At 39.2% G+C, this 26,460-nt stretch overlaps 1 protein-coding gene across 1 annotated transcript in view; it reads left to right on the forward strand.

Annotated features, from left to right (window-relative positions):
- ADAM23 (ADAM metallopeptidase domain 23) overlaps positions 1-26,460 on the forward strand; it is a 141,092-nt gene that overhangs the window by 16,198 nt on the left and 98,434 nt on the right. The window contains exon 3 of the mRNA XM_090282916.1: positions 16,275-16,351. Coding sequence (XP_090139042.1) covers positions 16,275-16,351 — 77 coding nt within the window. The remainder of the gene's footprint in view (positions 1-16,274; positions 16,352-26,460) is intronic.

Raw genomic sequence — 26,460 nt, forward strand, 5'->3', positions numbered from 1 at the left:
TGTAAATAGTGGTACTGTGAACATAGGGGTGCATAGGTTCTATTAAATTGGTGTTTCAGGATTCTTCGGGTATAATCCCAGCAGTGGGATTGCTGGATCAAAAGGCAGTTCCATTTTTAGTTTTTTGAGGAAATTCCATACTGTTTTCCACAGTGGCTGCACCAGTCTGCATTCCCACCAACAGTGCACTAGGATTCCCTTTTCTCTACATCCTCCCCAGCACATGTTGTTTGTTGATTTGTTGATGATGATCATTCTGACTGGTGTGGAGTGGTGTCTCATTGTGGTTTTTATTTGCATCTCTCTGATTGCTGGTGATATTGAGCATTCCTTCATATGCCTGTGAGCCCTCTGTGTGTCCTCCTTGGAGAAATGTCTGTTCATGTCCTTTGCCCATTTTTTAATTGGGTTGTCTGTCTGCTTGGTGTTGAGTTGTATGAGTTCTTTATGTATTTTGGAAATCAAGCCCTTGTCTGACGAATCATGGCAAATATATTTTCCCATATGGTTGGTTCCCTTTTCATCTTGCTGATGTTTTCTTTCTCTGAGCAGGAACTCTTTAGTCTGATGTAGTCCCATTTGTTTATTCTTTCCTTTAGTTCCCTTGCCTTAGGAGATATATTGGTGAAAATATTGCTTTGTGGGATAGCTGAAATTTTACTGCCTATGTTTTCCTCTAGGACTTATATGGTGCCACGGCTTACATTTAAGTCCTTGATTCATCTTGAGTTTATTCTGGTGTATGGTATAAGTTGGTGGGTCTAGTTTCTTTTTTTTTTTTTTTTTTGCATGTCCCTGTCCAGTTCTCCCAGCACCATTTGTTGAAGAGGCTATTTTCGCTCCATTTTAAGCTCCTTCCCTCTTTGTCAAATATTAATTGACCAGAGAGACCTGGGTTTATTTCTGGACTCTCTATTCTGTCTCATTGATCTATATGTCTGTTCTTATGCCAGTGCCAGAGTGTTTTGATTACTGTTTTTCTGATGATTAGTTATATTGAACACCTTTTTCACTTACTTATTGGCCATTTATACATCTTCTTTGGAGAAATGTCAATTCAATCCTTTGATCATTTTTAATTGGGTTGTTAGATTTTTTTTTGCTGCGCTGAGAGTGCACTTTGCACAAAAGTTTTTAATTTTGATGAAGGTCAACTTACCTATTTTTCTTTTGTTGCCTGTGCTTTTGGTCTTATAGACAAGAAACCATTGCAGAATCTAATGTCATTTTCACCTGTATTTTCTTCCAAGAGTTTTAGTTATAGCTATTATGTGTAGGTCCTTGATTCATTTTAGTTAATTTTTATTTATGGTTAAGGTAAAGCTCCAATTTCATTTTTTTGTATGTAGATATCAAGTTTTTCTGTCACTATTTGTTGAAAAGACTGTCCTTGCTCCACTGAATGGTCTTGGCACTCTCCTCAAAATTCATTGACTCTATATGTGAGGGTTTATTTTTAGGCTCTTTAATGCATTAATTTATATGTCTATTTTTATGTCTGTCTCGATTATAGTAGCTTGGTAGTAAATATTAAAATCATGAAGTGTGAGACCTTCAGCTTTTTTTTTTTTAAAGATTGTTCTGGCTATTCAGGGTCCTCTGGGATGGATTTCTTAAATTTCCAAAAAATTAAAGTAAAAAAATTAGAATAGACTTTTACATATCTGCAAAAAAAAAAATGTCATTAGGATTTTGATAAGGATTGCACTGAATCTGTAAGTTGCTTTGGATAGTATTGACATCTTAACAATATCAAATTTTTCAATCTTTGAGCACAGGATGTCATTCCGTTTTTTTGTGTTGATTTAATTTCTTTCATCAGTGTTTCACAGTTTTCAGTTTCCAAATTCTTACCTCCTTGGCTAAATTTATTCCTAAGCATATTACTTTTTGGTGCTGTGGTAAATGGAATTGTTTTCTTTCTTTATTTTAGGATTTTGCATTGTTACTGTATACAAATAGAACTGATTTTTGTGTGTTGATTTTGTATCCTGCAACTTTGATGACTTCACTTATTAGTTTTAATAGGTTGCTGTTGTTGTTTTTGTGTGTGTATGTGTGTGTGTGTGTGTGCGCGCGCGTGTGTGATCTTTAGGGTTTCTACAAACAGTGATAATTTATGTCTTTTCAGTTTTCATGCCTGTTATTTTCTCTTCTTGCCTAATTACTCTGTCTAGGACCTCAAATGCTGTATTGAATAGAAGTAGCGAAAGTGGGCATACTTGTTTTGTTCCTGATCTTAGAAGAAAAGCTTTCTTTTTTCATCATTGTCGATAATGTTAGATGTGGGTTTTTTTTCATATATGGCCTTTATTATGTTGACATAGTTTCTTTCTAATACTTTTTGCATGTTTTATCTCACAGGGTCCTTTAAAAGGGATTCTGGAAATATACAAGTAGGATAATTAATTGGCTGTATATTAGGTGGGCAGTTTTTGGCAAACCACTTACCTCTCTAGATTTGACATTCCTCATTTAAAAAATAAGGAGATTGGGTTAAATTTGGGTACTCACAAATTTGTGTGTACATTGGAACCACCTTGAGAAGTTGTTGAAAATAATTTGAGTGGGCAGATCTGTATGAGGTTCAGTAGTTTGCATTTTTATATCTTAGATGACTTTGATGTGGGTGAATTTGTCCTCTAGAATTCCTATGGCCTTACAATTCTGTGAAATATCCTCTAATAAGGGTTGACTGGGTGTTCCTCAGAAATGAAGAAATGCAGATATAAGTGGTTGGGTTAGGGGTTGTTCATTATTTCATGTGGTAGCTGTATATGTGGAGTAGCTGCTTTCCTGAGATTCTGGCATGTTGGAAGAAGAGTAGGAATTATGAAGTGTAGAACTTATTATTTAAAAGTGAGAAGAGTAGCTGGTTCCAGAAATGGTTGGTGTGAGATAATTCAGGGAGAAAAGAGTTTTGAAACATAGAGACAGAGAAGGGCCTAAGGAACAATTTTCCACAGAAAAGCAGCTGGTGGGATCATAGTGCCTTCTGATTTATCAGCGAAAAATCCTTGGTGAGCAAAGCATTATCGCCTGAGCTCCACCTCCTGTCCCCTGACTTAGGTCCGTGGAAAAATTGTCTTCCATGAAACGGGTCCTTGGTGCCAGAAAGGTGGGGGACTGCTGCTAGAGCGTCTAGAAGAAATGGCCCTCCTGACACCTTAATATTAGACTCTAGATTTTGATTTTTGGCTTTTGAACTTCAGAACTGTCAGATAATTATTTATGCTGTTTAAAGTCACAAAATTATTGGAATTTGTTAACAGTAGTAGTTGGAAATTAATATAGCATCAAGAGTGACTATAGGCTTTTCCCTGGGCAATAGTACTCTATTTCCCAGCATGGGAAAGGCTGGGGAGGAAAGTTTAGAAGAAGCCTAAGAGAAAACGGAACTTGATCTCGTTAGGTGGACTACACCACCTCTCGTTGGTGAGTGAGTTGGCTGTGGTCTCAAGGATAGGTTGGAATGAGATGGCAATGTGGGAGCCACCAGCATATAAATGGTATTTAGAGATCTGGGGTTTATACCCACAGAGAAGGCATATTACATTAATCATGGAAGGACAGCTTATTAACTTCCAAACTGAGGCCCTATACAGTTATTCCCCTTCATTTCTTGCTGTTTAAATTACAGGTATTCTCTTTTGAGTCACCAAATGACATTTCAAAAGGTAATAAGAAGCTGCCACTATGGGGAGTAAAGAAAAACCAACATTAAGCACCCTTAAAAAAACAAGTTTCTGGACTGTGTAGATAGTTGCAGCATTTTAATATCTTTTGAAGAATATGTGTGAGTTATTTAACAGATTTAAAGCAATAGTTTAATTTGGGGAGATTTCTATGGGTATAAATTTGTAAGAATTTGCTTTTTAACTGGTGGAAAACATTTAACTTTTGAAAGAACCAAACTCCTCTTTCTTGTGGGTATCAGTGACTTCCTGCTGTTTTGTTTCAAGGGCTTTGGTGGCACCTGAAAGTGAGCTGTGAAGTGAAGGTTTATTTTTTGTAAAGGCAGAATATCTAGAGGAATCTATATCAATTTATGTATCTCCTGAATATATAGGTCAAGGGTTCTTAACCAGGGGCAGTTTTGCCTCCCCAGGGGACATTTGGCAATGTCTGGAGATATTTTTGGCTGTCATGCTGGGGACTGCATGCTGCTGGCATCTAGTGGGTAGAGACCAGGGATGCTGCCAAACATACCACAGTGCACATGACTGCCCCCCCCCCCAAGATGGATGCAGCCTAACATGTCAGTAGTGCTGAGATTGACAGAGCCTGTAATAGGGCCTGTAAACCTATAGGTTAAGAAAGTGGGAACTATTACCTTTCTGTCCCATAGCATAGAAACTCTTTACTACATAAATCTAATTGAGCACTGAGCCAGCAGACTTAGTCTTTTGCTGCCCTGACTTAAATACTACAATATTCTCACAGGTGCCCTATTTTTTATTTTGTGAGACACTGGCGAATTTAATGTTAACTGGAATGGAGGGGAGAAAGAGGAATTTGCTTGAGGTCTTAATTTAAATGGCATTTTCTTTATGGGGACTAAGATAAAACAATGTTAAATTTATTATAGTTCTATATTTTTGGAAAAAATTTTATGTTCTATAAGCAGTTTTTATTTTGGATGATTTATCAAGTGTTACTAACATCATGTCCTCTCTAGTCATTACTAAAATTCTTACTTTTTGGCACTTTTGAAATGTATTGTGATTTTAAAAAAATATTGAAGAGAAGTCCCCTTTTCTGTCACTTGCTAATTTACGTAGGAGCCCAAGGAACAGCTGTAGGAATGAAGATATTTGTATTATTTTCTCAAATGTTTTCATTCATAGATTTTTGAGAAACCTACATTATTTAATTGGATGTGGGATGTACCTTAGTTTCTGTGCCTTAAGATCAGATCTCTGAGATGGTAGATACAGTTAGTAAATTAAAATCAGTAAGTGTATACTTTTAAAAATTCCTAAAATGATGTATATGACAATGTATGTCTAAAAACAGTGATAATTTGAAATATCAAAAGCAATTTTGATAGTATGGCTTTCAGAATATGGATATGGACTTTAGGGAAATGAAAGACAACATTGCATTGTGGGGTGTGTGTGTGTGTGTGTGTGTGTGTGTGTGTGTGTGTGTGTGGTGTATTCATGCATATAACCCATGTGGTTTGTTGGAGAACTGACATCTTCATTTGCTGAGCATTCCTTTGTAATTTGAACACAAACACAAGACATATGAAAATGATGCATTGGACTTGAATTCATTTGGGGGAGTTTGTAGTGCATAATATACCTCTTGGGTTCCAAAGTGACACTGTTTTAATTAAAAATGTTATTTTAAAACTCAGTGAGTGGGTTATTTTATACTGACTTTACAGTTTTTTCTCCCTAATTATGTTAGTTTTCTCTTTTAAGCTATAGCTATTTCAGACAGTATGTTGTCTGCTGGATTTGAATGATATTCTCTTCTTTTACTAGAATTTTTTTGTATCTTCAATAGTCATTCGTGTATTCACTCATTCATTCATATGCTTAATCATTCACTTACTGGCTCAGTATTTCTTAATTCACTTAGTAAATGTTAATTAAAAGATATGTCTATATATGTCTTCTGTCTGACTGCCTATTCCACATCTCCACCTGGATATATAATGTACATATCAACCTTCATAGATCCCCAAAAGAAGTCCTGTATTCTTATTACTACCTCCTCCTCCAGTGTTCCTCATCCCATTGCTTGCATCTTCTGGTGAATTCAGGCCCAAAATTCTAGAGTTTTCCTTGTCTCCTCTACTTTATTCATAATCCATATCTGATCTGTGAGCAACTCCTGTTCACTCTGCTTTTATTATTTGCCCAGAATCTGACTATTCCTCATCAACTCCACTGTTGTTACCTAGGTCCAACTCACCATTAACTCCTACCTGGATTATTGCAACAGCATCTTCACTGGACCCGCTGCTTTTTCTCTTGCCACCCTCCCCCCACCTCCCGCCTTTACTCTGTTGTCATCACAATAGCCTGAGTGAACTTTCATAAATGGAAGGCTGATGATATCACTTCTCAGCTCAGAGTCCTCAGCAACTTTATTTCAGTAAGAGTAAAAACGGTTAAAATTTCTTTGCAGTGGCCTACAAGGCCTTACACAATTGAGCTCTCATTGCTTCTAATGTATTGCCTAGGACACTGCTTTGGACTCACTCCACCTGATCCAAACTGGCCTTACTGCTATTCTTTAACATACAAGCATGCTCCTGCTTCAGGGTGTTTGCAAACTAGCCCTTCCTTTTGCCTGGAGTTCTCTTTCTCAAGATATCCCTGTGGCTTATTCCTTCTCCTCCTAATCTTTGCTCAAATGTCACCTTTTCAGAGTCTTTCTCTGTCCACCCTATTTAATATTGTCATTTCTCTGTATGATACACTCCCTAACTACCTTGCCTCTTACCTACTTTATTCTTTTCTACCTATAGCATTTATCACCATCAAACTGGCTTTAAATTTATTTGTTGATCATATTACTCCCCTCTGCTGCTTGAAACATGGTAGGCAGAATAATTATTTGTTGAATGAGTAAATGATTTTATATCCAATGTAGAAAGCAATGAGGTAGTGTATAATCTGAGGAAATAAATGTATTCCAAAGTACTGTATTTATTTTTATTTATCTTCAATGTTCCGTGCAATTTTGGGTTCTCATTTGGAAATAAAAATGGAGTTTTAATGAACCTTCAACATTCTGTAGACACAGTGAGGCTATCATTTGCTTACCAAAATAGGCAGGATATTCTGTGTAACAGTCAGTGTTCTAAATGTTAGTTTTTAAATTGGTGACTATAGGCTGAGTGATTGCTATTTGGCAGAGTTCAACGGAAGCTGAATGTTAGAGAAAATGAGGTCACATCAATATTAGCTTTTCCACATCTAGCTTTAAGTAAAGCATGTATGGCACATGCGATATTTATTTTGAGTAAAATTATGATACATGACAACTGTGAACCCCTATGTCCAGGAATAGATTTAATAGTGTTTCTTAGGACATCTGTCAGCAACTGCATGTTTGTATAATGGGGAAATCCATTTTTGTCTTGGCCCCCAATTTGAAAGTTACTTTTTCCATTCCACAAGGCAGAGTGCAACCCATCCATGGTCATGGCTAAGGTGTCAGAATTCAGAGCAAAGGACAGATCCAGGCACAGCTGAGAACCAGAAAACCCAAAAGTCTCTCTAATCCATAGCTGCAGACAGAGCTGGGTCCCTGTAGACAAAAGGAGGCTTAACCCTAGTAGCACTCAACTTGTGGCATACATCTTGCAAAGGGAAATTAAGGGAAGCAAAAACCTCTTAGGAATACTGTTGTCAAATAGCTGTGTAGTTATGATGGACAGATAAACAGAACCTGAAAGTTTTCTTCAAATAGAAATCACAGCACTGGTATAGAGATCCCAACACAAACCATCCTGGGCAAGAGCGGTGTAAGATCCACCCATCAGGATCAGTAATATCAAGATATCTCAAGAAAAGAGAGATCTGGCATAAATAGGTCTGCTTAGCCTTCCTTGGTTGTCCATTTTAAGTAGTTTCTCAGTGAGGGAGAAATGGAAATTATGTTGCAATTTACTCTATAGCACATATGGTTTGCTGGATATAACAGGGTTCAGGTGACTTGTGTAATTTCTGCATCATAAATCTCATTTCCTATTTCAAACTCATTTCTTCTTGACTAACCCTTATGTGGTCATCATAAAGATCCAAGGGAAGGAATCTTCTTTGCCCTAGATCGATATTTGAGTTGCATCCACTGGGCTGTTGTAGCCAGCATTCCAGGGACCAGAGCGGGCAGATCAGGAAAGTCTCTGGGACCGCTGCTTGCTTCTTTCAAGCTAGTACTGACATTATATAAGCACATTAAAAAAAGCTGTCTTGTAATGAGTCATAGACATTATTCATGGAGCTTGGTGTCCTTTGCCTTCCAAAACTAATACCTTATTTCTCTTCTTTTATTTAAATTATTTAGTGGATGTTCAATGATTCTGACTAAAAAGAAAAAATAGGTTCTCGCTTTATGATACAAGTGGCAGCAGAGAGAGAGGCACTCCTTGGAGTTATGCAGTTTGGTGATGTGGGAATCGATGGGGAAAAAGAACAAAGTGAATCACACCTCAGCCACTAGATTAATGCGTCAAATTAAATGTTACTATTCAGGAAGGCAGCAGAAAGGAACCGCTTCCATGGTAACTGTTGTCATAGTTGTATTTTTATTCATCCGTCGGAAAATATATGAAAGCTGAATAATAGAGCCATAGTAATACTTGTAGTGCGTTGCCCATTTTCAAATGGCAGGAGCTCTGAAGGCTTATGATTTCATTTCTCTTTTGAGTTGGCGTGGTCAGTTTAATATCCAGCACACAATCACCAGGGGTAAATTTATAGAAGATGGCTCACGCAAATGGCCAAAGGTGCTTTGTCAGTGGAAGTGTATTGTTACAGAGTTCTCCTGGGTTGAAGTGATCACAATGGAAGATATTAGTGTGATCCTTTAAGGCTATAAAGACCTCTTCCCAAATAATATTAGATACAACTTTTCTTCTTTGTCTGACTATGAGGAATTCTAAAAAATGAATTTTTAGTACAGATAACTTTTGATTTATTCATTGAAATATCTGCTTGGATTATCAGTGCCATTATTCTTTTTCTGCAGAGTCTATCTCTTGTCTGTATCAAACTTTGAGAGCACTTCAAACCGAGGGTAGTTAACAAAAAGGAAGAAGATGAAACTGGTTTCTTTTTAAAATTGTCTTTTTTTTTTTTTTTTTTAGAAAAGAGCTCTTGTAAAAGATTTGGTCAGAAGCGAAAATTCTACATGCTATCCCTTTTTTTCTGTATCATCAGATTGGACAATTGAATGCTGGCCAGATTTCTTTCAGAGTAGCAGTTCTACCTTTCTTGGCTAGGTTGGCACAGAGAACAAGGTCAAACAATGACCTGCTTCATTCACGGAGATGCTGATCTGTCTGCGGCCCGTGAGAAGACTGTGCTCCACTGATGTTTTGATGTTGTGTCTGCAATATCTGTCTAAGCTAGGACTTCAGCTTCCTGGTTTAAGGCTAAAGATAGATTCATTAACTAAATATACTAGTATTTTTTGGGCTTTTGTTCATATAACTTCTTGATCTCATGAAATGCTTTACTTTGTAATAAACTGCCATGTTTTAATTCCCACCACAATCCAAAACATAGTTAGTGCTCTGGAATTGAAGGCATCTGGTGTTTTCCTTTAAAAGCATGTTTCTTAAGTCTCTTTTTATTAGCTAACACTTAGAAACACTTTGAAATTTCATCCTATTCAATCAATCCCAGAGGTATCTGAATCTATCCCTAAATGCTGAGACTTCTCCAGCAAGCTCTCCCTAGCTCTCGCCAGCCCTCAGCATTCTCACTGCTCTGGTTTAAATGCACTTGTTACCCAGACCATACACTGGTTAACATTAAATCCTGTGTAAATTGTATGTGGCATCTTTACAAATAATATTTATTATTTTATTTTATATTTTGTATTTTTAAATCTTCACCAGAGAACACACTCATTGATTTTATAGAGAGGGGGAAGGAGGGAGAGAGAGAGGAAGAAAAACATTGATGTGAGAGAGAAACATCAGTCACTTGCCTCTCACATGAGCTGCGACTGGGGAATGAACATGCAACCCAGGCATATACCCTGACTGGGAATCGAATTCATGACCTTTGGTTTACGAGACGGTAGTCAATCCACTGAGCCACACTGACCAGGGCACAAATAATATTTATTATTATTATTAAATTGAAGTATTGCATTTCCTACTCTTTGTGGTTTCTCATCTCCTTTCCCTAATCAGATTATACAGTTTTTGATATTGATACTGATTCTTCTTTATCTCTACACAAGGTAGGGATTCAATGCCAGTTTTGGTTAACCAATATCCTGTCGACTGGAGCATGCTAGAAGGAAACAGTGATGTTGGTATTGTCTCTCACAAGCTCCCTATTTAAATATGTCTCAGGAAGAATGTTCAGCAAATTACCTTAATTTGCAAAATTGCCTTCATCTAACATTTGCAGCTGTTCCACTTCTCAGGAAAATGATTCATATTATTTTAAAGACACGATGACTTGAACAAGGTCAGAGCATAATACCTGATGGTAATTAGCAATAAAAAATATAGAATTTGCAAATTTTACAGAGGATACATGCACATTGGATTTTCTAGTACGTGAACAGCAATATTGGAAAAGAATTTTGAAGGTGGAAGTGGCTGATAACCTTTCCAAAACATTACTGTAATTTTTTTTTCTTTTTTTCCTGTTTTCTTCTACTTTACTCCCAACCCCCCTTCCTAAGTTATTGAGCTCTTTCTATGTGGCCAATCTTTTCTAGGAATTTTCTGTTTTATTATTATATAATTTAATCCCCCACACATCCTGTTGGTAAGCTGCTATTATTTGTATTTCAATGGCCAGGAAACATTGAGGTTTAAGGATTTCTGGCATGAACTTGACATTTTTTCTCACTGAACTGAAGCAAACACCTCATCTTTCTTCCTTTGATATGTGACCTTGGACAAAAACACTGTTAAACCTCTCTGTGCCTTGAAAAAAATTTTTTCTTAAGTAAAAGGTTAATAATAATATTTATCCAACTTACCTCACGGGATGCTGTATTATTCTGGATAATTGAGATAGTTAAAACACAATATAAGCATTATAATTTTTATCATATGGGAGTCTTGATCACATTGGTGATTACCAATATGCAAATTTAGAATAAGGGATGAGAGCCAGATGGTAATTAAAACAGTCTATTCACATTTTCTTTTGGACCTTAAAACTCCTAGGATATATTCACGTATTTGAGGTTACACATTATACAGAAAGAAGATCCACAATTTGAGCTTTTATGTTTTTTCCAGCTTATTGGGGTAGACACAGATTAGTTATTTAGAGAAAAGTCTGTGTGATTTAAGGACAGTGACATATTTTCCTCAAATTTACTTCAATTTAAACTTGACAATTTATTTCATATTGGAATGTAACTATTTGGGTCACTGGATTCTATTCCTCCTGTTTTCATATGAAGAGGAAAACATACTGTGCAACCAAGTTGGTGCAAGGCTCCCTCCTGAAGCCTCTTTCTTCAACAACTCTACCCTTGAAAACAAAGCAGGCTCCTCCTATTGTCTGATTAGCTCATTTTCTTCCCTCTTAGTTGGTGAATTTCCAAATCTCTCTTCTCTGCAACACCATAAAATGTCCTGAATCTCAAAAGAAGGCGGTGCTTGAGATTCTGGGAACTTTTTCCACTGTATTTGGAAAAAAGGGAGTAGGAATTCTTGAAGCTTCTAGTGAAAAATCATTAAGACACTGGCTGCTGTGGCTCAGTGGATTGAGCATCGGCCTGCGAGCCAAGTGTTGCTGGTTCGATTCCCAGTCAGGGCACATTACTAAGTTGCATGTCAGGTCCCCAGTTGGGGGCACGAGTGAGAGGCAACCACACAGTGATGTTTCTCTCCCTCTCTTTCTCCTTTCCCCTCTCTCTAAAAATAAAATAAATAAATAAACGAACAAACAAATAAGTTTTAAAAAATGAAAAATCATTAAGAGTCGAAGAAAAACCATAAGCAAAAAGATGAAAAGAGGGAAAAATTCTTCCTAAAAAATTTATAGTATGCATACACATCCACAGCCATACACACAAAATCACAATATATATATATTTGATGTATTTTAAATTATATTTTACTATTTATGCTATTACAGTTGTCCCAATTTCCCCCCCTACTCCCTCAGGCAATTACCACACTCTTGTCTGTGTCCATGGGTCAGGCATATATATACTTTGGCTAATCTTTTCACCTTCTTTCATCCCTTCCCCCCACCCCCTCCCCTCTGACAGCTGTCAGTCTGTTCCATGTTTCTATGCCTCTGATTCTGTTTTTCTCATTAGTTTATTTTGTTGATTAGATTCCATATATAAGTGAGATCATATGGTATTTCTCTTTCACTGACTGGCTTATTTCACTTAGCGTAGTAGTCTTTAGGTCCATCCTTCCTGTTGCAAAAGGCAAGAGTTCCTTCTTTTTTATTGCTGCATAATATTCCATTGTGTAAATGTACCACAGGTTTTTTTATCCACTCATCTACTGATGGGCACTTAGGCTATTTACAGTAGTCAAGATCTATATACTGATACTTTAATGAACATAGAATAAGCAATATTATTAAAGCAATAAGGAAATTCAAAACAAGAAAAAAATTGTCTACAGTCTCACTACTAATCAACTATTTAGTGTTTTACTTTTTCCATGATTCCTTTCTGTGGGGAAGACAGTTTTATTAATCCTGGCTTCTTACATTGCATCGTCTTTGCTCTCTAGCACCTCCTTTCTTAGAAGTCCATAGTCCTCTTCTTTAGGAAGCAGAGTGTGAAGCATCCTGCCCATGTCTACTGAGGGCTGCTGGGTAGTCTGCTGGGCTTCTGCCTCCATTTGAAAGCATTTCCTCATCTTATGGATATGGCCTTCTATATGTTTCCTTCATTACTTTATGAATGTTTCCCTAAATAAACAGAATGTACCTTAAGAGCAAGGAAACTCCTCCCACATTTTCCTATTTCCCAAACCATGTACTTTACAGAGCATACTGAAGTAAAATATGTGCTCAGAGGATGCTGGGATTGAGAGTGTAGATACCTCAAGTCAGGTTGCTCACTTTCTACTGAATTATGAAATACAGTCTCATAACATTTTATGAAATCTGGGAAAGTGTTAACTTTTCATCTCCCATATTTAGTTCCAGTTATATTCCCACTTCATAAAATTCACAAATCCTTGCCAAGTAGTAAAGAAGGCTGATTGAACATTCATTATGTGCGAAATATTTTTGCATGAAAACATATATACCCTGGAAATGGCTGCTTTTTATTTTTATAAGTAGATAGTCACGTTTTTCTCTTGTTTCCATCTCCATATTAATGTTAGCTATTCTAGGACATAAGTCTTAAGAAAATATAACTGTGTCTGTTGAGCTTATGTAATATACCTTACACAAAGCTGAGCATAAACGATTGCTTCATATCATAGCATAGCTTTGTAAAATGCAAAACCATTCTTAGCTGGGGGACCTAACCATCTTCTAAACTTATTTAATACGATATTATTAGGTGCTGTCTATTCGAAGGAAAAAACAACAAAAGCACATTGTTAAGATGTGTAAATTGTTATTGCAGTGAAGGAGGTTTGTGTATATAATCGAGTGTAGTTGTTTTTGTTTATAGCGCTCCTGTAATTTCCCTGTGCCAGATTCTGAGTCAAAGGGAAAATATCGAAGTGCTTAGGCAACAGCTGTTCTCAGGCTTTCAGGGTGGTAATTCTGAGCCCAGGGCTGTGCTTATTCTTATCGTGAAATGACTCTTTGACTATAAAACCCTGCATTCTTACACAGCGCTGTTACAGTGACTGTCCTTGTAAAACCACGTGTTAATCATCAAGTGTGTTTAACAGATCTCTCAAAGGAGAAAAATAACTCATTATGACTTTACGTGTGTTTATGAACTCATCTCTCAAGTATTCCTGTGTTCTGATTTTGTACTACTGAACACATTTCTAAACCTTGTTGCCTAGTTCCTTCTTTGTCAAAGAAAAGCAGTACTTAAGGTAGGTTTTGTATTTCATGAGTGTCAATGATGCTGGTCAGTTAGTCAACTCCATGGTATTTAACAAACTGTTAGTGTTATGGCTGTATATTATACAATTTTCTGCTCCTCTAAGCTATCCTTCTAATTTTACTTCTAATAAGAAGTAATAACAAATAATATCCAAAAAATGTAATGTGTAAAAACAATGATGAGGACTCATTTTACCTGATTTGAAACATATTTAAAATGGACAATTATCAAAACTGTATAATATTTTATTAAAGAAAAAGTGATCAATTGATCTGAAATAACAGAGATTCCAGAAGTTAAAAGCTATTTCTCTCATGTCTATGATAGAGCTGACATCACAGAATGACATGGAAAAGTAACATTTGTCAGGTATTTCTTTTGGTATAGAGAAGAATCTGTACTTTACATACAAATTCGGAACGTATCACAAGGGGGAGAGAAACAGAATGTAGGGAAAATAACACATACCACTATACAAAAATTACTTAAAATGGATACGGATATATTAGATGAATATACTAACACCATTTGCTGAATGTGCAAGGAAAATGAATGCTTGTGGAAATATGAAATCATGTTATAGGAAAATGTGCTGCCTCTTAAAGAGTTATAACATTCTTACTGATAAATATGATAAAATCAGATTTTTTTTTTCCCTCATGGAGAACCAGGAAGGTGGTCGATAACATTGAAATAGTTTCAATTGTGGAGAGTAATCTGTCAATAGGTTTGGATCATAATGTTGTTGTTATTGATGAAGATGATAACAGTGACGATAATGGCATGTGCCCGACACTGTGCTGAGGAAGTGGGGGGGACATTTAGAGGAAAGGTGGCCACCTTGGCCACATGTATGTATATGTGATCAGACATGTCACTGAACACCGTTCTACATGGCTGTTTGGGGTTTGGCATACTATCACCTTGGTGTTAGGGATTCCGGCGCCTTATCATAGTTTTGTATTTAAAATTTAGAATTTGTTAATTTCCTTTTAATTTTATTAATCGACCTATTTTGGAGTGAGTATCTCATCAGCAGTTGGGCCTGACAAGAAGTCATGATTTACAGTATTTTATGGGTTTGGCATGACAGAAGTCTTCCCAATAAATATTTGCTTCATTAATTGAAAGTTCATATATTTAGGGGAAGGGTCACTAAATCTACAACTACTGGCAAGACGCTTGTGATGTGAGTTGTGGAGCTCACTGTCCAAGGGTGGATTGGAAGCACACCTGCCGGTGGAGGGAGGAACAAATAGTTTTCCCCAAAGCCCTGGGGACGAAGAATTCATTTTCATTTAAGCTTGTGAAGGAGAGTTTCCAAGAAGTAATGCGGCAGGGTTGCCCTTGAAGGCTGAGTAGGGTTTCAATAATCATCAGTGGAGGAGGAGGGCCATGAGGAGCCTGGGTGGGGTATTAGAGCAGATGTGGGAGTGGAAAAAGCCTGCTTACTATGCGCATGTAGCACTTCCCCGATGATGTGTGAACACCCACTGTGTTTTAGGAATGAAGTCTGGAGGAAGGATGTTTGTGAGCAAGGGAGGGGGAGAGGGTGTGAATGTTGCATTTACCCCCTCCCCCCATAGATGGACAAAGAAGAGTTTTATCTTGGATAATACTTTTGTAAAACTTCATTGATTTTCCCTGGGTGGTGTGGCTCAGTTGGTTGGAGTGTTGTCCACGAACCTAGAGGTCACGGATTTGATTCCCAATTGGGGCACATGTGAAAGGCAACTGATTGGTGTTTCTCTCTCACATTGATATTTCTCTCTCTCTCCCTTACGCCCTCCCTTCCCCCTCTCTGAAATCAATAAACATGTCCTTGGATGATGATAAAAAAAATTAATTGATTTGTTAATTTACATTATTCAAGATGGGTCTACGAACTATACTTATCTTTAATACCTAATACACATAATTTGTGTTTAGATGAGATTATCTTTGTATTTTGAATTAAGGCACAATAAGGACAACATTTGCAAATGTGTGATTTTTACACCTGATCTTAACCAAAAGGCTGAAAAGCAAAAAGTGATATAAATGTATGACTTTTAAAGGGGGACAGAAACTCTCAGTCTCCACAAAGGGCCTTTGTGCTATCCTATTTTATTGTCACATTCTGCTGATACACTATTTAGAGAAAGTTCCAATTCCTGATGAAGAGCAGAAAGCTGACATGATTTTTCACTTAGGTGTGCAGAAAGAATTGGTCAGCTTTGTGCACAAAATAGGCTGAAGCCAAGCTTTAATTAGCCAGACTTTTGCACAATTCATCATGGTCATTTTGTAAGTGCAGCTGAATGTACTCTGGATTTTCATAATGATGTGTTCATTTTAAAGGACTCACCGTCTTTCTATGAGTTTCTTGCTGCACAGATATTCAGTGCAACCATGACAATGCACTAGTCTCCTTTTAAAGAAGAATGAATTGTTACATAAGGATCCATAAGGAAGTGAATCAATCCATAAAAAAGTTCTCATAAATATTATTCTTGATATTGATATATCAGCTTTAAAGATAAGAAAGTAAGCTAAGGACTTTTTCTGTCTTTTTGGATCCATAGGCTGTCCATCTGGCCCAGGCAAGCTTCCAGATTGAAGCCTTTGGCTCCAGATTTATTCTTGACCTCACACTGAACAAGTAAGTATTTAGTCATAATCCTGTTAAGCAAGTGTAATAAAACTTCACTTCATGATAAGGATTTAGTCAAAATAATGTCTGTTGAAGTTGATTCTATGCCATATAGCACCTAAAGAAAAACATAGAAGTCTGAAGTTAAATTTTTTCTTTTTCTGAAAGAAAAAAACAAACATTTAACTTGTGAACTATCTCAGATACAGTGTTTGTATTGTGATTTTAAATGAAATAAATATTTGAGGTAATGCTAGTTAATTAAATGTTAGCTATAATCATTACTGTGTTGTATATTGGAGGCATGAACATTTACTGACTTAAGTATAATTTAACTTCAGTCTAAACATTTCTTCCCTTTTACCTTGTTTTATGCAATTCACATACTGTATTGCAATTCTGAGTGAACAAAGAAAACGATGATCTGTAAATATTTTGAGAAGGTCCTTGGCTTTATAATTTGCTCTCATACAGGTCTTTTAGAAATTTTGGTCCTGATAAAAATTTACCTGATTTTTTCTGAGCATGTGTTTATGTAGACATGTAAGTGCTGTTTTCTAAGTTGGAACCCATTGTACAGATGTTTTTGTGCAAAGCATGGGCAAGAGCTGATGTCAAAAGCAGGGCTCTTTAGTCTCTAATTAGGTTAGTAATGAACTTTCTTTGGTGAGAGGATTTCCTGTATGGCCTTCTTGAGCGCAAGAGGCTCCCATCAGTGTTTTACACTCTCATCAGTATTTTGACCAGGACTGCATCTTTGCCAGAAAAATACCATGTAATGCTATCAGACACTATAATGTAGATGACCACAATCAATATCTGAGAAGTTGCAAAAGATTCTAAAGGAGAACTATTAAATTTCTTGTATGCCAAATTCTGTGAACTCTGCAGGAAAAAAATGCAGAGTCAGCTTGGGTGCTCCTTACTCAAGTGTTATTGCAGCTTTAAGTCAGAATGAATCAGCAGAACTCAGAACTTCCTTTGTTAAAGGTACTGCAGCTTTTCCTTTTTGAGTCTGCTGAGCACTGGTTGAGTTCCTTTTCACCAGGCTGTGTCAGCACTGTGCCCGTCTAAGGGATTTGTCTTGCCAAATCTTAGACTATGTTGAGAAGCTAGCTGTGGCTAAATTTAGTGTTTCGGTTTTCTATTCCTTTAACTCTTACTGCAGTAGTGACTGTCATTCCAGACTGTAGTGTGATAGCAACCAACATTGCTATGTTTTGTTCGAGGCTGATGGCCACAACAGAGTGTCCCAATCAGATGACTGACAGTGGGTCATATGGGACGTCCAGGGTAGTTAGAGGTCTGGAAACACATCAGAAAATTATTTGCCACCAATATTTAATGTGCAAAGGAATTAAGTTAAGCACCTGCTATGAGCAATCATTGCCTTTAAGAGCTTATAGTTTAGTTGGGAGAGGTCATCAGATTAATATGTAATTTTTGAAGAGTGAAATTTGTTTTGCTAGAGATAAACATGCACCAAATAGAGGCAGCTTTCCAGGCAGGAGGAATATGACAAGGTATCTTGGAAAGGTGATGCTTGAGCTAAATCTTGATTACTTAATTAAGTAATCTTGATCCATGTTAGAATAAACTTAAACAGTCAAGAGAATTTTTGAATCAATCACAGAGGAACCAAAAGAGCTCCTGAAGAAAGAGGAATGTCATTCCCATTAAAATTGTTAAAGGACGGAAGAGGCAAAAGATATATGACTATGTGGGCCCACTGAAGGAGTGAAAGCATAAAGATGGGAACATAAACTAATAGAAGTGGTGGCCATAGCATCTGAATGGTTAATGACCTTCCCAGGCCTGGACTGCCAGCTATCCAGGTTACTAAAGAGTAGCTTGATGTGAGTTTTTGCAAGGACAGCCTTTTTGAGTCTGTGCTCTCCTGGACTGAACAAGTGAGTCCTTGGCTTGCTGAGGCATCTCATGCAGAGGTGTGTGTTTTATTTGTTCAGCAAACGTCAAGTGAGCATCTGCCATATGCCAGCGGCTGGTGTAGGTGCTGATGCAGCTGGAGTAAGATAGATAAGGTCCCTGCCTCCCCGATGGAGCTTTGTTCCAGGGGAAAAGGCAGACGGTGAGCACTGAATAAAAACAAGTACATTGAAGGACACATACCTGGGCTGTGTGATGGGGAGTGACTGCAGGTGGGAGTGGCCAGTGTTATTGAGATGTCACAGAAGCCAGAAGGTCGGTCTGTGGAGGGACATTGAGCTGAGATTGTCAAAGATGAGCCACCCCATGAGGCTGGAAGGCTGAGGATCCCTCACAGCTGGGGCAGTAAGGCAGCCAGTGTGGAGGAGAACGTAGAATGTTCAAGAAGGAGAGAGGCAGGTGTGACTGCAGTGCAATGGGGGAGAGGGGTACGGTGGGAGACTGAGGAGACAGGATCAGAGAGGAACCAGGTGGCCAGAGCATTGCCCATGGCGAGGTGCTTGGGTGGGAAGACACAGTGGGCAGTGAGCATGGACGTCATACCACCGTGTTTACATTTTATTTGGCCCAAAAATTCCTAATTGATTGTGGCCTTAGAGGACCTTTAGTCGTATTCCTTTCAGTATGCCCTCCTTTTCAATTTTGTTTTGTTTTTCCTCAAAAATAACCATTGTTGCAAGTTACAGAGGGTTTAAAAAGGATTAGTAGATTAATAATTCTTAATGTGTATTGATCCTTTGAAGTCCCTGGGTGGGGGGCGGGGTATCTGAGGATTGTCCTCCCTGCATGTGTGATTGGAATTATGCCAAGGCTTCTATTACCTGTAATTAAATTTGCTTGTGTGTCTCAGCAAATGTTTATTGGGAATAACTGTGATCAGAGCTGTGTAATAGTTGAAAGCACAGATTCTGGAGTCTGACCTAAGTTTGAACCTGGACTGCCATTTACTCATTGTGTGAACTTGGGCAGTTTCTCAACTTTTTTCTTAATAACAGCATGAGATATAATTCACATGCCCTAAAATTCCCATCATCTAATTCCAGAACATTTTTATTGCCCCAGAAAGAAAACGTGTACCAACCTGTAGTCATCACTGCCTGCTCTCCTCTTCCCCGGGCCTCTGGCAACCACTCATCTGCTTTTTTGTCTCTAATAATTTCCCTATTCCGGACATTTTATATAAATGGATTTGTACAACTTGTGGTCTTTTGTGACCGACTTGTTTTATTAGCATAATGTTTCCAAGATTCATCTCTGTTGTGGCTGAATAGTATGCCATTATATGGATATACAGAGTGGAACAAAAGTAGGTTCACAGTTGTGCATATGGAAAATAATATAAGAATAAACTTTGTGTTTTTTGTACTCACAACTGTAAACCCACTTTTGCCCCACCCTGTGTTCTTCTTAAACTTTGATTTCCTTCCTAAGCTGTAGGTTGTTGTAAGGATTAAATGGGATAATGTGTGATAGTTACACATCTTCTAATTGGAAGGACATGTTCGATGCTGTGGACTGAATATGGCCTTCTAAAATTCCTATGTTGAAACCTTAACCCCCAACATAACTGTATTTGGAGATAAGGCCTATAAGGAGGTAATGAAGTTTCAGTGAGGTCATAGGGTAGAGCCATGATCTGCTAGGGTTAGTAGTGTTCTTATTAGAAGAGACACCAAAGAGTTTGCTCCTGTGTACTCTCTCTCTCTGCTATGTGAGACCACAGCAAGAAGACAGGTGTCTGCAAGCGAGGAAGAGGGTCCTCATCAGGAATTGAATCAGCCAGCATCTTGTTCTTGGATTTGGCCTCCAGAAGTGTGAAAAATACATTTCTTTTTTTTTTTTTAAATTTTGTCATTGCTTTCTTTTTTTTTTTTTTTTTTAAAGTATATTTTATTGATTATGTTGTTACAGTAGTTCCAATTTTTTCCCCTTTACTCCCCTCCACCCAGTATCTCCCTCCCCCAGCATCCCCCCCCAAGTCCGTACCCATGGTTCGTAAAAAATAACTATCCCTCCCTCTCAGATATTAAGACCCTTTGTAATCTTGTAAAGGACAATGGGCGAAGGTCTCAAGCTCCTCTAGCTGCTTCAAGCTGGACATGGTCGTCGTCCTACCTACCCTTGGGTCCAGAAATCCCTAATAATAGTGGGGGTGTGGAGGGGAGGGTGGCCTTCCCACATGGGGAAGGATTGTGCAGACTCCAGGTCAGTTGGCTGTCTCCGGACTACGGCGTACTTGGTTTAGCAGGTTGGCATCCTTGTTGTGTTCTGGGGGGAACAGATTTGGCAAAAAGGGTTAAAAAGCATCATTCAATCCATAACTACTAGGTGACAAAAGGCAGGGATTAATTTTTCAATGTTCCACATTAGGAGAAAAAAAAAAGGGGGGGGGGCTTCTTTGGAGGAAGGTGTGCTAGGCACATCTCGCCTGTCCAAAACCCTTTTGCCCATTATATTTAGTTTGGGCTGAGGGAAATAGTTTATGTTTCCCCCTTCTCAGACCTCTGGGCCCTTTCTGTCCAAGCCATTAGGATAGAAAAGAGAATTCAGTTTTAAAGTGAAGCCCACAGACCACCCTATTCTTCATCAACCCAGCCATTTAGTTCAGCCAAACCGTTGAGTCTCAGGAGGCAGCGCTGCAGAGAGGATTAAGTGAGCCTTTTGCGTACAGACAATCACTGAGGTAATGCGGTCATAGGCTTATGCCCTTTGAAAACAGAAAACACATGTTAATTTATGTAACATAGCCAACAAACAAGTCTCTAAATCTGTAAGACTGTCTTATTGGGAAGACATCCAGTTGCAAGGCACTTGACATTCTACTTGCCTGCAACTTGAATCTCTTTGGTGATATCACAGATATGGTTTAATTTTCAAGTGAAACCATTTTTTAAGTGAGAAGAAACTTTTAAGACGGTTAGCTGCCCTACTTTACAGTCTGCCACTGATCATTGTGATTTTCCTTGAATAATGATTTTTCTCCCTAAGATTACTCTCCTTGTCTTTAAAGGGGCTACATTAAGTCCATTTTTAATTTATCCTGTTCGTTTGCATAAACATAAGAGCAGCAAATGATCACTTATGATCTTTAGTTCTGTTTTGCTGGAACTTACCCAAGGAACATTTAGGGTGGCCCTCAGTCTGCTCTTCAGGGCACAGAAGCTGGGCCACATACCTGGCATTCATCCTTGCCTGTACACACCTGTCCTTTCCAAGTCTTTCTGGTTTTCCATTGTGCCTTAAGGTCCCTTCTAGCCATCTTTCAGGAAAACAACCTTCATTCTTTCCCTGGAGAGATTGCTGTGGACCGCACAACCAACCATGGCAGCAGGCCTTTTATTTCGCGGGCTTTTATTACCTTTGAAAGTCATTCCCAGTCATTCCCATGCCCATTTGCTTGAAATACTTTTTTCCATCCCTTTACTTTCAGTCTGTGTAGATCTTTTGTTCTAAGGTGGATCTCTTGTAGACAGCATATATGTGGGTCATTCTTTCTAATCCATTCAGCTACCCTATGTCTTTTAATTGGAGCATTTAATGCATTTACATTTAAGGTTATTACCGATAAGTACTTATTCACTGTCATTTTTCCCCTTTGTACTTGTGTTCTTCTCTGTCTCTCTCTGTTTCTTTATCTTCTTAGAGCAGACCCTTTAGCATCTCTTGCATTGCTGGTTTGGTGGAGATGTATTCTTTTAGCCTTCTTTTGTCTTGGAAGCTCCTTATTTCACCCTCCATTTTGAATGAGAGTTTTGCTGGGTATAGTATTCTAGGTTGTAGACCTTTGTTTTTCATTGCTTGGAATATTTTTTGCCATTCCCTTCTGGCTTGTAGTGTTTCTGCTGAGAAATCTGATGATAGCCTTATTGGAGTACCCTTGTATGTTATTAGTTGTTTTTCTCTTGCTGCTTTTAGGATCCTCTCTTTGTCTTTGAATGTTGCCATTTTAATTATGATGTGTCTTGAGGTGGGCCTGTTGGGGTTCATCTTCATTGGGACCCTCTGTGCTTCCTGGACTTGCGTGACTCTTTCTCTCGTCATGTTAGGGAAGTTTTCTGTCATTAGTTTTTCAAAGAGGTTTTCTATCCCTTGCTCTTCTTCTTCTCCTTCTGGAATTCCTATGATACGGATATTATTACGTTTCATGTTGTCCTGCAGCTGTCTTAGAACCTCTTCAGTCTTGTTCAGTCTTTTTTCATTTTGTTGCATTGTCTGGGAGTTTTTGTGTAGGTTGTCCTCCAGCTCGCTGATCCGATCTTCTGCTTCCTCTAGCCTGCTTTTAATTCCTTCTACTGTGTTCTTCAATTCAGAGATCGTATTCTTCATTTCCTCCTGGCTCTTATTGATAGCTTCTATGTCCTTTTTCATGCTCACGTAATTTTCTGTGAGTTCCTTGTAGTTTTTCTGGAGTTCTTTGAAGTTTCCGCTGAGCTCATTCAGCTTCTCCATAATCCATGTTTTGAATTCCATATCTGATAGTTCGCTCCCCTCTATTTCATTTAGCACTCTTTCTGGGGATTCTACCTTTCCTTTTGATGGGAGGTTGTTTCTCTGTCTCCCCATTTTTTTGACTCCTATTGTTTGTTGGTGCTTCCTAGAATGATCTGCACTTCCTGGATCTGCCTCTGGTGGCGTCAGATCATGTACCAGTCTGGCCCTAGGCAGCCTGTTGGAGACTTCCAGGGATCTACTGCTGTTGTCTGTCTTCTTTGATTGTTAATCTGCTCAATCTGTGATTAGCTGTCAGGCTTAAGGACTGTGGGTGTGGCAGCTTAATTCCCGTCGGCAGGGCTTTTGCTTCCCCTCAGGCTGACGCCACTTGGAGGGGAATGGTCTACCCGCAGCACTGGGGATGAGTCAGCACTGGGACCCAGTCGGCTGCTCCTCCAGTTCTTCCCCCAAAGCCACCGTGCCAAACTCTCCCCAAGTGTCTCCAGTCCTCTCCGCCCTCCCTCCGCTCGAGCCCAGGGTAAGTGGTGGCCAAAATATTTTCGTATGTGATCCACTTAAGAGCTCTTTTTCTCCTGCTGTTTCTCTCCGGCTAGCAAGAAACCCTGTGGCTTTTCGCTTTTCACAGCTGATACTGTTTTACTTTCCACTCTGTCGCTGTAGGCTGGGAAGCCCAGCTGGGGGTTTAGACCCTGCCCTTCTCAGGGGGAATCCCCGGCTGCTGAGCTGTTTCTCAGTCCCTTCAGCTGCCACCCATGTGAGCCCAGCCAGCCCTTCCGCGTCTCCGCACTCCCTACCGGTCACGTTGTGATGTAGCGGCCTTTTCTGTCTCTCCGTGGTTATAAGACTTCTTTCCAGCTAGTGTTCGTCGGTTGTTCCAGATGATTTCTCCAAAATTAAGTTGTAAACCCAGACTGGTCCTGGGAGGAGGTTAGTGTAGCTTCCATTTACTCCTCCGCCATCTTGGATGTCGAAAAATACATTTCTGTTGTTTAAGTCACCAAGCCTATGATATTTTGTTAATGGCAGCCAGAGCTGATTAATACATTCAACAAGTATTTGTATTTATGATTCATTATTATTACCACAGTAAGGCAGCCACTGGGCTGGGTGTTGGGGGATTCAGCATTGAAGAGTCGCTGACCTCATGGAGCTTATGATCTAAGAAGTGTCGCACAGCAAGTCTTTGCTTTGGTTTCAGTCAGTACTTTTTTCCTGGTTTTGGAAATGAGAAGACAGTGGTGTATTATGTGATCTTTCCCCTACTGAAAGTGGACTAAGAAAAAATGAGAGACAGTTTGACAGGCCCATGATTGAAGTGCATTCGAGGTAATGATCACTAAGAATTTAGACAACATACTTCTTTTGAGTTAAAAACACAAAACACATTTGTAATGCTTTTGCTACTTCTCCACTTGTCCTATGAGCTCTCTACTAGACATCCATTAAAGAAGTCATTGAATATTTGGCTCTTCAACTTTCTAGGCCATCTGGTTGTGTCCGATGTGATTGCTTGGGCCCTCAGCATGCTCTCCTGCTTATTGCAAAATGAATCCTTGTAATTCTTCTTACCTCTGCCCAGTGCAGAAGGGGAAGCAGTCTAAGGATGCATCAAATGTAAGGCCTTGTTAATAAAGCAGCAGTGTGCTCCTAAGAGAACAGCACTCTAGTGAGAGAATGTAGGGGTCTTAGAAGCCCCTCCTGTGCATTTGTGTTGAACAGTGTACAGGAGAGCTCTGACCGGGGGAAGTCAATATAAGACATGAGTATTGCATGGCTATAGCCTAAAACTGAGAAGTGAACCTGAAACATGGAGAGTAAGGACTTTGCTTCATCTGGGACCTAGTGGAGAGAAACAATTCTGATGTTGGATGAGGGGCTGGAGGAAATGCTACAAGTTGTATTGTTATCATTGTCAAGCCTGTGCCAAGCTTAAACAATTGTGCATGTGTAGTTATCAGCTGTATATGGTCTGCATTCCACATTGCAGTGTGAGCAGAGGGTTCTGTTGTGAATGGGCTGCTCTGGGAGAAATGCAGAGAAGGTTTTGGATAAACTAGTGTGTCTTTTGAAGTTGCTCTTCTCTATCTGTCCACTTCCCTGAGAGGTAATGGCTGAGGAATAATGCCCAAGCAGCACCTTGGATAACGTGGGCACCCCTGGAGATGTGTAACCGTGTCATGGAGATACTCCCTGCACTCTCTTCTCACCACCCTGAAGAAGAGGACCCCTGGGAACCTTTCTGCTTTCTTAGGGAAGTTCTAAGTGAAGGACTCCCCCCCTTTTCTATACCATGGCTTGTTCCTCCAAAGGGGGAGGAATCGAAGGGATTATTTTATATCTAAAATGACGGAATTACGCTTTGATGCCTTCTCACACTAAAATATCTGCTCCTGGGTGAGGTGGGAATCCCTTGGTGCCCTTACAGTCTCTTCAGCGATCCCAACAAATATTCAGGTGCTCACTGACCTTATTCTAGTTCTTCTGCTTGCAATAGGGTAGTGAGGCTGAATGAGTCTACCTGCGCAGGCTCCCTGGAAAGCCTCTTGAGTCCGAGGTGCCAGTCCCCTTCTCCAGTCTCACTTGCTGGGAAAGTTGGGTTGGGAGGCTGCACCTTATCCTCCTCAGCTCCATCATTTTGTGTACATACTCTTTTGGCTAGAACATAGAGGGATGACTGGCATCCCAATAAATATTAAACCTTCTGTAACCTCTGACAAACCCCAGCTCCGAGAAGTGCACAGACCTAAACTACAAAGCTCTTCTGTGCCGAGATGTTTGCACTGACCTGGGGTGATGTTTCCCTTCACCCAGGGGTGCTGCTGAGCATGTGCAGGAAAAGGTGGGGTAGTGCGGGATTCAGATGATTGGAGCCGTCCAGCGGTTTCATCTGGAAGGAATGGCCTTAAAGAAGCGCTGAGCAAGAACAAAGGCAGAATGAAAAGGCTTGAAGTAATGCGTCCAGTGAGGTAGTTCTGGATTTAGCAAAGGATCTTTGTTCTGATTTGTTTGGGAATCGGGGATGTTTGATTTAAGATGAATATTAATTAAGAAAACGCTGTTGTAAAGAAATACGTGCACGCAGTAATTCGCTCATTAAAAGCAGTTCATGCAGTGCTTTGAAAAGAAGAAAAGAGCCACATTAATGTAGTTTTGGCTAGGTTAAATGAAGCTGATTTTTGGTGCTGGTTGGTGTGGTTAATTCATTCTTCATTCAGTCAGCAAGCATTTATTGAGTGTCCAGTGTGGGTCAGACACTGTACTGAGCAACGCAGGGAATTTGGAGCTGCATAAAAGGATCCCTCCCCTCCAAGAGCCCACAGTAGATAGTGGGATGAAAACATATGCAAACAGGATTAAAACACAATAGGAAGTGGCTTGTGAGGCCTTGGTGCAGAGGTACGTTCTCATGAGTCAGGTGGGATTTGATGTTCCTTTTCAAGGATGCTGTCTTGGTTTTGATATACCTGGTACCAGATCCTGAGGCACGGAGTCTTGGAAATAACTTTAGGGATTGGGGAAGTGAAATGTGGAAGAGGAGGGAACTAAAAAGGGTGAGTTCCCACCTGCCCCACTGGGGCTCATCCCAAAGATATCTGGGAGTCTGTGGGTTCATTCTCTAGAACATGCCAGAATCTTTGTCAATGGAGGGGCCAAAAAGCTGGAGTTTTGCCCACTAACTGCCAGTCTGTTGTTGGTGGAGGGCTGCTTCTTAGAGTGGT

This window comes from Furipterus horrens, unplaced genomic scaffold (assembly GCF_987537825.1).
Source record: "Furipterus horrens unplaced genomic scaffold, mFurHor1.1.pri manual_scaffold_1, whole genome shotgun sequence".
In the NCBI taxonomy this organism is placed as follows: Eukaryota; Metazoa; Chordata; class Mammalia; order Chiroptera; family Furipteridae; genus Furipterus; species Furipterus horrens.